This window comes from Cebus imitator, unplaced genomic scaffold (genome assembly GCF_001604975.1).
Source record: "Cebus imitator isolate Cc_AM_T3 unplaced genomic scaffold, Cebus_imitator-1.0 Scaffold71, whole genome shotgun sequence".
In the NCBI taxonomy this organism is placed as follows: Eukaryota; Metazoa; Chordata; class Mammalia; order Primates; family Cebidae; genus Cebus; species Cebus imitator.
The window spans coordinates 7,173,353-7,187,238 of record NW_016107386.1 but is presented as its reverse complement, the minus strand read 5'-3'; the positions used below and the strand labels follow the sequence as shown (position 1 = coordinate 7,187,238).

General features: G+C 35.2%; 1 protein-coding gene across 1 annotated transcript; it reads left to right on the top strand.

Annotated features, from left to right (window-relative positions):
* The first annotated feature begins 323 nt into the window (after positions 1–323).
* SPINK7 (serine peptidase inhibitor Kazal type 7) lies at positions 324–3,828 on the top strand. Its single transcript, XM_017531117.2, has 4 exons — positions 324–445; positions 1,267–1,292; positions 2,015–2,139; positions 3,539–3,828. The coding sequence occupies exons 1-4, from the start codon at positions 385–387 to the stop codon at positions 3,582–3,584; spliced, it is 258 nt and encodes an 85-aa protein (XP_017386606.1). The 5' UTR covers positions 324–384; the 3' UTR covers positions 3,585–3,828.
* Positions 3,829–13,886: the final 10,058 nt, after the last annotated feature.

The window sequence follows — 13,886 nt, the reverse complement described above, 5'->3', positions numbered from 1 at the left end:
CTAATCTGGGTTTAATCGAGTCCAGTTTTATAAAATAGAAGAAATTTCCACTTATTTTATAACCAAGGCAAGAAGCTCATACTTAATCTCTTCTAGTATATGAAGTTCAGAATTCTTAACAGTCCCACCTTTAGGGCAGAGAGAAAATACTTACTTCAATTAACCAAATCACTCGTCAGATAAGAAGTAGCAGTTAAGTAACAAGGACTGTAACACAACCGCCCAGGGTGTGACATTGTGCTTTGAGATCCTCTGGATGACCTCATAGGAAAGGTGGAGAACAAAGCCTTGCACATATATAAACATGACCCCTTTCCCAGGACATGGTCAATGCAGCTGTAGTGACAATCTCAGAGCAGCCTCTGCACCACAGCCATTTCCAGCATGAAGATCATTGGTGGTCTCCTTCTGCTCTGTACAGTGATCCATTTCTACAGCAGCTCAGGTAAGTTAAGGTCAGACAATGCCCTATATAGCCATTAAGTTTGTTTTCACAAATAATCCCTCCTGGGATGTGAGCATCTCAGAAACATCGGGTTGTAAGAATTTAAAGTGTAATCGTTTGTAATAGAATTTTATATTCCGTCTGTTATTTTGAGAGACTTGAATCTAATGTCTTCATTTTCAAGGATTCTTATTTGCATCCATAGATCAAAAAAATGATCTAATTTATCCATAAGTCTTCCATTTCATATGTTCATATGGACACTGGAAGTTGTGAGTGTTATTAGATATACTATTCCTTAGTGCCAAGATACAGAAAAACTTGGATGTCTTCCTAAATCAGTTTGTAGGGATTAAAATAAAACACAATTCTCAAAAAGCCAAGGGTCAACAATTAGGCTTTTATGTTGAGAAAAACTGATTAAAGTGTTTCCAACTCCTAAAGAAATTCCAATGCTCTTTATATCAATTAGGAAGGAAAGGATATCAAAGGTGATCCTTCAGGCTCTTAAGAGTGATGATTTTCATGCTTCTTATTGCTACGTGACTTTCGCCAGTATCAAAAACACTATAAGGTTCAGAAAACATTCCGTGATCAATAAATAGAAGAAATTTTGATAATTCTCTTGCCTAAATCAAGGGTTAATCTAACCCATTGGTCATTCAACTTCCTCAGCAAACAGCTATGATTTTGCATAAGGATGGAGAGTGTGCTGAAATTCATTGCCAGAGAAAATGTAATTATATAGAATGAAACATATTAATTAATGAGATGTAAGATTTGCTTTATTTTTAACATTTTCATCTGTATCTCTTTTTCAGAAGCTGCTAGTTTGCCTTTAACAACAGTGAGTATGTTGAATAACAATTTAATGCCAATACCTATTGACTGTCATTTAGCCAACATATATGCTGGATAAATTCAGTACATTTAGGAGGATTTGAGAGGGAAGCAAACACATGTGGAGAAATGGTATCTGCTCTCCAGAAGGCAGTTGAAGAAATATGACATACAGTATCCATAAACAACCATATTTTTAAACTGATTTTTAAACATTCCAGAGTTAAAGGAGGGAGAGGTGCATTCCAGCTGAGAGGTTGGTGATGTTTTCCTAAAAGGTATAACATGTAAGAGGCGGGGTAAAAATACCCTGATAAATTGCACAGGCTCTGGTTTCAAATACTAGCTCTAATACTTACCAGCTTTTACCTTGAACAAGTTATCTGTATTTCTAAGCTTTAATTTCTCCATTTATAAAGAGAGGTAATAGTAGAACTTACTGTATTTAGTTGTTTTGAAGAATAAACAACAAAATTAATGTAAGATTTAAGTTTAATGTCTAGCACAGAAATGCCCAGCAATTGTTAACTGAGTATAGTAGAAAAAAATAAAATACTGGTAGTACTAGTATTTGTCGTAGTGATAATACTAGTACTTACAGAAGTGATCAAGCAACATCTGAATATCTGAGTTGGGACTTCCAGCCCTTGTAGTATATCTTAGAGTGGCCAAGGTATCCTAGCTTGGGGTCTGGGAGAAAAACAGGACATTTGCTTGTGTATGACACAGGTGGACTGCAGCATTTACAAGAAGTATCCAGTGGTGGCCATCCCCTGCCCCATCACATACCTGCCAGTTTGTGGTTCTGACTACATCACCTACGGGAATGTATGTCACTTGTGTACTGAGAGCTTGTGAGTACCTCATAAGAAGAAAAAGAGATCTGAACCCGTGCTCTCTACTATGAATCCTTCTTCTTTCCAGGATCCAGCTTAAATCTCTATAAGCTATAATTTATAATTATTCCCACTCAGAACAGCAAGTGGGGACAGAAAACTGACTGTTGCAAATTCAGACAGGGTAGCGTTGCCTGTTCTGCCAGCTTATACTGGTCCCATCCCATCACAGAACCTCCAATTCCTGTCTGTCAATTGTGGGAATCCAGTAAGCCTGTGAATTCTTAAACTGCTGTCCCAGAGCACTTCTATAGTGACAAGTCAGGAATCACCATTAGGGTTAAAGGGACCATATAGGGTAGTTTATGACATGAAGTTTAGCTTTGACTATATTAAGTAGCGGAGTGCCATGTTCTTCATGTTTGAAGAAAGGGCTCTGAACTCCCTACCCCCCAAAAATAATTGAAAACCACTATACTACCTGACTTCTAAGATACTTAACAGTCTCAGTGCAGCTTGATTCTTAGACACAGTGTGTCTAGAGGTTTTTTATCTTCAAATTCCTAGAAGCTCTAAGTATCTGTAGCTTTAAGGGGGAATAAGGCTACAAAATAAAGGCTACAAAAATGATTGTGTTTCCTTTATCTAAAATAAGGGATACAAGCTGTCAGTATTTGGACCAGAATACCATAGACATGTTTTGTTTAGGTATTTTCTTTGGCCCACATAATGTTTTTGCAGAAATGTAGCTAGGCAGATGTCACTTCTTTGGTATAAGACATGCAAATTGCATTTAACTTTCTCATACCAAGTCCACTGTGATCATTGTTAACTCTTTTAGGACACTGGATTTTGGATACTTAGATCTTGTGTTTCATCTTTGTGATTACCTTAACAAGTTAGAATATCAAACCCTGAGCCCAAAACGACATGTCTATGTATTTATTCCTATTTGAGAGGTTTTATTTCACAAAAGGGAAAATTCTGTCACATAGGTAGAGGGGGAAACTAGCCCTTGACCAGGAAACTAGCTGTTTTCAAGGGACACTGAAGGAAAATATGGTGAAAATCCTCACTAATGCAGGATCCGGCTTCATCAAAGGCCTTGCTGACCAGGAAAAGCTGAGAGACAGGCCCCTCAATTTTCTTTGTCAGAGTACTCCTTGTTGTTTTAAGACACTGGGTGGTCAGTGGGTCTGGAATCAAGGAGGCAGGAAAGGGGTGGAATTATCACTGAAATAAAGAAATTCTGCTTCTATCAGAACGTGCTTTGGCAATAAAATTCATTTCTGAGACTCAGTTTCCTTATCTGTAAAATGAAGCTCTGCCTCATAATCTCTGTAGTTCCTTTCATCTCTAATATTACATAAAATTTCATCTTGTGTTAATGACTCTTGTGAACTCTGTCTTCCCTTAGGAAAAGTAATGGAAAAGTTCAGTTTCTTCATGAAGGAAATTGCTAAATTCTCCATGGACATGGATAGAAAAGAATGATATCATCATCATCATCTTCCTCATCTCCAGGCTCTGATTGACTTTCTTTCAGTTTTACTGATGTTCTGCGTCAGGGACAGAGCCAGATTCAGAGTCATCTTGATTGAATGGAGAAAGTTTCTGTGATACCCCTACAAATGCATGCCTTACTGACAGACTGGCTTCTTTTTTTTTTTATTTAACACATCAATAAAATAACTAATTTCCCAGAAAGTTTATCTTTACTTCTGTTTGTGTTTTTTTCTTAGATCAGGTTATAAAATATCACAATTATAAAGGAAAATTGAAAAACGTACAAGTCTTGTTTAGTAAAAACTTTTATTCAAAGAATCCCAATCAGCTTCCAAGAAACATATGCACATGAGCACGCATGTGCGTGTGCGCGCATGTGAGCACACACACGCGCGCGCACACACACACAGAAAATACATAGACATAAACCCACAGAAACACCAATGAACACCACACCTTCTCCTGGAGTCTTTATCCACTGGAGACAAGTCTATATACCATACTGTTGCTTTACATTGATCTCTTTTTTAAAGATCCTTAAAAGAGAACCTCTGTAGTTCCAAGAAGTCATTTCTAGAAGGGAAGTTTTTCTTCCTATTTCTTTCCAGAAACATACCACAATTTCTCATAGGCCAGCTCCTCTAGAGCACTGAGGGAAAAGCCACTGCTTCAAGAGGAAGCATGCCCATTGTTGTAGAGATCTGAGTGTTGGGATGTTCTACTTGTCTAGAGTTGAAAACTACATTCATGAGGCTAAGAACCATCAGGGCCAGTGAGACTATATAACAAAAAAGTTCACCCTTTTTGCCAATTAACAGACTTTTCATTATTTAAAAATGAATATTCTGTCTCCATTGAAAGTTATTTTCTCCATGATAAAAATCTCTGGTTAATTCAACTATTGTTTCCTAAGCGTTATATCTTTTATAGTATTTCTATCCTGGACCATATTCCTTGGATCTGTCACAATTAGGCATTGCCCATCTTAAAATATGTAGCTATGCTGTCCAAAAATAGACTAATCACAATTTTTTTCTCCGACAGATACAGAGAAAGTAAAACTATCACCTCTTTCCTAAACCTTTTTGTCTATCAATGCAGCCTAACGTGCCAAGGGTCATGATTATAATAAGAAACATCATTAGAATAAAATCTGATATCTTTGCAAATACCAGGCTTGCTGCATAAGAATAATGAGAAATGAACTAAAATAAAGATGGCAGGATTCCACCCTACAAATTATCATTCAGGAACTGAAGAAAGCCCTAAACGATCTAATTTTTGAATTGTTATATATTCAGAATTAGAAAATTCAGAGATAGACGTGTGACCCAGCTCAGTAAAAGAGGGTCCCAGCAGAAAGCAACATCACGACTGCATGAGATTAACAGGAAATATCTCTTAGAGAAGGTGAAATTTGATTTGAGCCCAGTGTGGCAGAACCGTGGTTATTCACCAGAGTCCTTCCTGACAAGTGAGAACAGAACCCAACCTCCACTTCTCTTACTAATTAGCTCATAACAACTCACACTCTCCCAGCAGCCTCTGTGTAGATTCATGTAAATAAGGTCTATTTGCACGAGAGTTTAGCCAGAACATTCACTCAACACAGTAATCACAGCAAAAAAAAAAAAAAAAAAAAAAAAAAAAAAAAAAAAAAAAAAAAAAAAAAAAAAAAAAAAAAAAAAAAAAAAAAAAAAAAAAAAATCTTCTCCAAAAGGTTGGTCACATTTTGCTTGTCTCTTCATTCTTGTATTTTGGTTTTTCTCTGGAAAGCGTCTGGTTATTTATGAGCACTCCCTGTCTAATATCCATAAAGTCTAGGACCATCCTTAGGGGAAAAAATGGTGACTGATAAATCACGACACAAATCTGTCTGATGGAAAATGGAAAACAGTTCTTACATTGACTACAAATTTAAAAAACTCTTTGTCTGCAAATAATTTTAAAGAGCAAATGTTGGTCCTTATCTTTTTCACTGTTTTCTTCTTTTCTAGATATTCTTAGTGACACTAAACATAAGTTTAGTTCGAGTCTGTATATTATTTATCAAGTTTTGTAAAAGTTGTTTTGAAGCTATTGTATTCATTTAAATTTTTAAATCTTGTTTTCAAACAGAATTTTATCATTTATATAACATTTTCATGAGGATTTCTTAATTTTATTCTCTGAGATAGGATGGACTGATGCTATTGTCTTCTGTTTGTTTGTTTCTTTGTTTTAGAAAACGAGGGAAATTAAGCTAGAGAGCATTGGTGTGGATCCTAGAAGTCAATGCCATATATTCTAAATCCAAGTCTAAATCCAACCCTCTTTTCACTATTCCACCCTGATTTTCAATATCAATATGATATCATTTACTTAAAATCTAGAAAAAATAAGCTATAACTAAAATATATTTACATTATGTCTAACATATGACCTGTATGAGCAAAAATCAGTTTTGAGAAAGAATCAATGAAGTTGAGATCTTCCCAAATCATTACTTAGCCACAAAGAAAAGCCACAAAAAACAGTTGATGATAAAAGACTGATTTTTTGTCATAAATTAATTATTAAGTAGGAAGCATTAATTATGTTTCCTACTGAATAAATAATTGCAGGAAATAGTTTGCAGTGATCAACTTGTGTGAGTAAAAATAAAGATATTTTATTTCCTCATAATGATCTTATACTACTCAAAAGCCCTAGTAATTTTTTTGTCTAACTTTCAAATAATCTAAGATAACAATGGCTAACACTTATTTTACACTAGAGCTTGTGGAACATGTTTTATGTTTATTTCATTTATTCCTCTCAATTAAACTATGAGAAATTTCCTGTTACCCACTGAGATTTGGCAAGGGTAAAACATTTATAGAAAACCACAAAGTTAGTTAGCATTTTTTGCCTTGATGATTTGACTTTATAGACCATGTGTTTAATCACTGTAGTCTACAGCCTGTGTATATGAAGACTCTCTTTCTTCTTGCAGATACACTGTGATAGATATGTTGATCATGACACAAGTAAACTCTTATGCTGGGAGCTTATCTTTACCCCTGCGTGTGGTGCACATAGAAAGACTTATGTCAATCCCTGCCAACTGTACATGAAGATCAGGTGAAGATATCAATGGAACCATGGTATAGAATATGCACAAAATATACATCTTTACTTTAATAATTCCTCATTGTCAGGAATGGAAGAGAGCCAGTCAAAGGCCTCATTTTATGGATAGAGACACTGAGCTCCAAAAGCTGAAAATGCTTCATTGCTTATGTGGAAGACCAAGACAAGAACCCAGGTCTGCTTATTCCCAATCAATCAATCCAGGAACCAAGTACTGTTTCCAGAGTTTTATCCACTTTATCTTAGGACCCCTGGAAATCAAATTCCTTCTACTATGATATGACCTAGTACACATATCTATAAAGCACTTTATAGTTTACAAAATACTTTCATAGCCCAGTTGAAGGACTGTAAGTGGCAGATGGGTCTACTGGCTCAGGATCTAAATAAGTTTGCTCTGCAAACTTACGTAAGAAAGCTAAGGAAACATCCAGCTTCATAGAAACCTGGGCAGGCTTAGTTCTGCACTCTATATGACATCCAAAGCAGACACTAGACTGTTGATGCTAAGGAAACATCCAGCTTCATTAGAAATCTGGACAGGCTTAGTTCTGCAATCTATATAACATCCAAAGCAGACATTAGGCTGTTGATAATGCTGACCCTTTTCTTCCAGAATTTATCAAAACTCATGACCTTAAAAATATCCCCAATCTTTCTGAAATGAAAGCCTAGATTTGTTATATAATGAATCCATTTCCAGAATCCTTTTAATATTTATAAATGACATTTTAAAATAGTTATTGCTTTTCAAATTTTAAAACCCACCTATAAGCAAAATATAGAAGATACAATTATGGAATACAGAACAGAACATGCATATTTTCAATGTATTAAATATAAAAGTAAAAATAGAGGTGAAAAATCGCTAGACAAAAATGCTGATTGAGGGAAGTGTATGGAGACAGATGAGGTACTTATTGGACCATGAGATACTGTCTAAAGATGATGATATAGAAATAGTGACTAAAATACATACTTTCGGTTATAAAGTTAACAAGCAGACTTTTTTAAAGTCATGATATACCTATCAAAAATTGGGAAGAATGAAAAGAAAATGTAAATTAATACTTTTGTTCTCCATAGATGGGAGTCAATAAATAATTCTAGCTCATAAGGCAATAGATGTATATTATTAAAAATTATGATGGCAACAATCTAAAAACAGAATTGGTTCAAATTAGTTCCTACACTGAAGTGTGATGTTGATGATAAGACTGATTTTTCTTCATAGACTACTTAATGTCAATGAATTTATAAGTATTTCTTACAATGATATACATACTAACTTTCTTTTCTTCTTTATTCTTAGGAAAAGTACATCTTTTTCGCATGAGAAGCTGCTAACTTGTCATAAATATAAATGTGGAGTAATTTTGTTTTAAAAATTTTACCTTTTGAAGTTTAGGTATTGGAGAAGAGATGGTTTCATTCAGATTTGTTTCTCTGTGCGATCATCAGCAATTGCATTTTTATGGTCTTTATCATCCTTCTCATCATTGTTTTCATTATAAAACCCTACCAAGCAGCTCAGGAGAACACAATAAACCTAGAAGACTTGTGGGCTTAACCCAATCTGAACATTTATGAGGTATGTGGCCCTGGGAAGGTAATTTCATATGTATCTAAAGTATTTATTTCCTTACTTATAAAGAGAATAATCACCCCAATTAGACATGTATATTGTGATGGTTAGATAATGCATGCAAACATGCTTTGGAAACTATAATATCCTATAAAAATTTAAAGGAACAATTGTGATCTGAATGCCCATCCTTCTCCAATATTTACTAAGGCCTAAAATATATATCACCTTCTTTGCAACATGCTTGGCATATTGAAGACATATAACCAGTAATTTTTCACGTTTTTTCCCCTTGCTTGAAAATAACATTTCTATTCATTAGAAATTGATATTAGAAAGTGAAAAGGAGAATGTATAATTTGGAACATACAAAGGTTAAACACATTTGTTTATATAGTTTGTCCAATTAAAACATGGCCTATTGAACTAAATAGCATGTGTTTGCAATATAAAATGATATATTTACATAATCACAAGGAATCTCCTCATAAAATTTTTATCGATTATGTAAGAAAAAGAAAATAACTATAAAGTTATTATAGTAGAAAAATCTTTCAGACACTGCCCATACTCAAGTGAACAAAGTTGACACATTTAATGATAGGCAAATCAACATCATATATACTGTCTGAAAAGATACAATACGCAGAACACGGAATAATGTTTGGATTTCCCTGACAAAAATGCATAACCTAAATATAATCATTATGACATATCAGACAAGCTCAAATTCAGAAACATTCTACAAAATCACTGGTCCATAACTTTCAAATCCAAGAAAGGGCTGTTTCAATGTTATGCCTTGAAGAAGGCTGAAGAACATGACAATGCATGATCCTAAATGGATCTTATTATTATTATTGAGAAATAATTCACAAAGCATGAAATTCATGGCTTTTCTGCACCCTTGAAGAGAGAGAGAGATTCAAAATTCATGTTTTTCAAGTGTATATTTCAGTAGTTTCTGGTCTGTTAACAAAATTGGGCAATCTTCACCACTATCTAATTCCAGGACATTTCACCACACCAAATAGAAACTATGCCATTATCAGTCACTCCTACCCACCTGCCCCTTAACCATCTTCCCAACCCCTAGTAACCACTAATCTAATTTCTGTCTGTGGATTTGCTGTTTTTGACACTATATATAAACAGAATTATACAATATGTGCCTTTGTGTTCGGCTTCTTTTACTTAACATAAAGTTTTCAAGATTAATCCATGTGGCATGTATCAGTACTTCATTCCTTTATATAGCTGAAAAATATTACATTCCATTGCATGGATATGACATTCAATCATTCATAAATTGACGGATAGTTAGGTTGTTTCCAATTTGGGGTTTTATAATTAGCTGCTATGTACATTCATGTACAAGTTTTGTATGGACATGTTTTCAATAATCTTAAATAAATACCTAAGAGTGGAATTGCTAGTAATGCTATGTTTAACTTTTTGAGGAGATGCCACACTATTTTTCAAAGCAGCTTCACCATTTTACATTTTCATTTACATTTATACCAGCAGTGTATAATGGTTCCAATTTCTCTACCTATTCACCAGTACCTCATCTGTTATTTTTAATCCTAACCATCCTAATTGATTGGAAGTGGTAACTGATTTTGATTTTAATTTTCATGTCTCTAATAACTAATGGTGTTAAGGGTGTTTTCATTGCTTTTCGACCTTTTGTATTTCTTTGAAGAAATGTGTATTCAAATCCTTTGCTCATTTTTAATCAGACTGCCTTTTTATTGTTGAGCTGTAGATTTTTATATATATTCTAGATACCAGTGTCTCATCAGACACATGATTTGCAAATATTTTCTCTCATTCTCTCATTCTGTGAGTTGTCCTTTGAGGTACAAAATCTTTCAATTTTCATGATGTCCAATTTACCTATTATATCTTTTGTTCTTGTTCATTAAGTGTCATATTTAAGAAATCATTGCCTACTCAGAGGTTACTAAGATTTATATTTTGGGTGTTTTTCTAAAAGTTCTTTCATTTTAGATTTTACATTTAAGTCTCTGATCCATTCTCAGTTAGTTTTATTTTTGTTTTTTTTTTGTTTTGTTTTTTTTTAAACAGAGTCTCACTCTGTCACCAGGCTGGAGTACAGTGGTGCCATCTCAGCTCACTGCAACCTCCACCTCCAGCGTTCAAGTGATTCACCTGCCTCAGCTCCCCAAGTAGCTGGGACTATAGGCATGAGCCACCGTGCCCGGCCCATTCTCAGTTACTCTTTATATGTGATATCTCACGTTATTTTGCATGTGGATATCCCGTTCTTCCAGCCTGAATTTTTGAAATTATTCTCCAAAGAGTTGTCTTACCACCCTTTTCAAAAATCAATTCACCATATATCCAAAATATACAATGAACTCAAACAATTAAATAACAAAAAAATCCTATTAAAAATGGGCAAAGGACCTGAATAAACATTCCTTGAAAGAAGACATACAAATGGTCAAGAGATACATGAAAAAATGTCCAACATCTCTAATTATTAGAGAAATGTGAATTAAAACCACAATAATATATCATTTTGCACCTGTTAGATTGGCTGGCATCAAAAAGATGAAAGATAACAAGTGTGGTGGGAACGTGAAGAAAAGGGAATACGTACACTGTTGATGGGGTTGTGAATTAGCCCGTCATTTGGAAGACGACATAAGTTTCCTTGAAAACCAAAATTTAAATTGCCATATTATCCAGCAATCCCACTTCTGGGTATATATCCAAAGAAATTGGAATTACACAGCAATTTTTACTGAAGTGGCAGTGCAGTAGCACAGCTACTGCTCCTTGCTGAGTGGAACAGGGCTAGCCCATAGGCAGTGTGCCCAGAGTAGCTGCTCAGAGGCAGTTCTGGATTCATATTTATACCCACTTTTAATTATATGCAAATTTGGGGCCAGCTTATGCAGCAATTTCTAAGATGAGGGTGGTAACTACTGGGTTGTCAGGTCATTGCCAGGGAAAGAGGTGGTAATGTCTGGGTGTTGCCATGGCAATGGTAAACTGACATGGCCTACTGTGGGGCGTATCTTATGGAGAAGTGCTTCTGCTCCGGACCTGTTTTAGCTAGTTCCGAATCAGTATCCAAGCTCTGCCTCGGGAGTCTAGTCCCACCCTTCCCTGACTACTACTTACTCTTATGACCTTGAAAAACTTATTTCTCTGTACCTTATTTCATACATTTTAAAATTACTGATAGTAGTAATACTTGTCTCATTAACTTGTTTTAAAATTTAAATGAGCTAGTATTCTTACACCAGTTACCATAGTACCCAAGGCATAATACATGCTCAGTAAGTATGCTTATTGTTATTGCTATTATCATTAAAGAAAGTGTTTTGCTGTAAAAAAAAAAAAAAAAAAGAAAGAAAAGAAAAAAGGGTTGAAAATATGGAGGAAGGTCATGAAGGCTAACCTCACATTCAGTAAACGAATCGCCTTTGCAGGGTTCCTTTGCAGGTATTCACCTGCCCTCCAAATGGGACACTTAAAATGATGAGTTGATCCATTACCTCCAGTCATTACTCAAGTTCTCTGACCATAACAAACTCCCTTTTTCTATCATGCCAATATCTATTATTTCTAGTAAAGCCACAAAGATACATCATTTGCTTATTCTAAGATAATCCCAAGGCACTTTCTGAGCCTTCTTTCCCCTCCAGATTACTGTTACCATCATTATCTTCATCATTGTGATCATTGCCATCAAGTAATATTAATATTAATAACATTGAGATCTTACTATGAGCTAGATCCTGGATAAGTGCTTTACATAGACAATAAAATTTAATATTTGCAGTAAGCTTATGATGATGGTGTCATTATTAGCTTTATTCTCAAAACTTATTGAACAAAAGCTTTCCTGACACTTGTTTAAACAGTAAGGAAGATATTTTAAGACTAATACAATAGGATTATTATAAAAGGAAAGAGAAATTTGGCTCACCTCTGGATACAACAGGGACAAGAAGGGGTCCCTTCTCTTAGTTTGCTATCCACTGACCCCCCTCATTATTATTCTTTATAGCCAAGAATAATTATTATTCTTTACAGCCAAGAATAATAATGAGGGGGGTCAGTGAATAGAAAACTAAGAGAAGACATTAAGGGTAGGGGGATTCTTGATAAATGGACTTAATAAGATTCTTGCTAAGAAATTATGTATCAGAGGTGGAGGACAAGGAATTTTATCAGATATTGAGAGTGATCAGATTTCAAGAGTGGGAGGATGATTATGATTTAGCAGGATTCTTTACTAAAACTAAATTTAGTAAGTTATTTACTAAATTGGAAGTTAGGGAGGACAAAGACAAGATGGGGGCCAATGCCAAGACACAGTCAAGAAAGCAGTTCAGAGGACCTTAAATAAAGTTTGGTCAAGAAGTGAGTCTTTCAGCCAGGCATGGAGGCTCACGACTGTAATCTCAGCATTTTGAGAGGCCATGGCAGGCAGATCAATTGAGGTCAGGAGTTCAAGATCAGCTTGGCCAACGTGGTGATACCTGGTCTGTACTAAAAATGCAAAAATTAGCCAGGCATAGTGGCATGCTCCTGTAATCCCAGCTACTCTGGAGGCTGAGTCAGGAGAATCTCTTGAACGTAAGAGGCAGAGGTTGCAGTGAGCTGAGATCACGCCACTGCACTACAGCCTAGGCAATAGAGCAAGACTCTGTCTCCAAAACAATAAAATAAATAAATAAGAAGTCTCTCTCAAACTACATGAGGGCAGTCACAGTTTTTCATGGATTGTGGCATATTCAAGATATAATACTGTCTCTAAAACAGAGTAAATCCTCATTAATATTTATGAGATGATCAAATGAAGATTTTAAAAAGTAAGGCTTATAGTGGATAAATAGCTTGCACAAAGTAACATAGAGAATGGTGTAGCTGGCAATTAATCCAGGCCTGCAAGATACCGAAAGTTTCAGCTCTCAGAGATAGTATGATGATCGTGTCTCCAGATTATCCCAGAACAAGTTCCAGCTATCTATTTACTTTTGAAAGGATATAAATATGCATTTCAGCCTCTCAGCCTTAGATACTAATGCTTCCTTTAGTAGTATAAACAGTGTCCTCCAATTCTACCTAAAAAAACTGCAAGAGCTTCTTCCAGAGTTTTCTCATAGTCACTCTATCTGAAAATTAGCACATTCCAAAATCGTTGATTTTGTAGCCTCAAGGAATTCAAATGACGCATGGTTTAATAAAGGGACAATTAAACTTACTAAACCATGGCCAAATGATTGATGGTTTTGTCTATTGCAAGCTATTGTATGAAATGAAAGATGCTACTGATTATGTATGTAATTGTAATTCAAAGCAAAGTAACCGTCTCATTCTTGATCCATCAGCCTGGGTTTGGGGACTAGCTATTAAAATTGCATGTGCAATTACCTGTCTTTCACAAGAAAAGAATTTCATGGCTTGCAGACGTTTCTGACCTCTTTTTTGGTTGTGCTACTTAGAAATAGCTATTTCACAATTGAGGCAGGAACTCTTGAAAATATATAAGGCAGGATCCAAGTGAGCTGGACAGGTC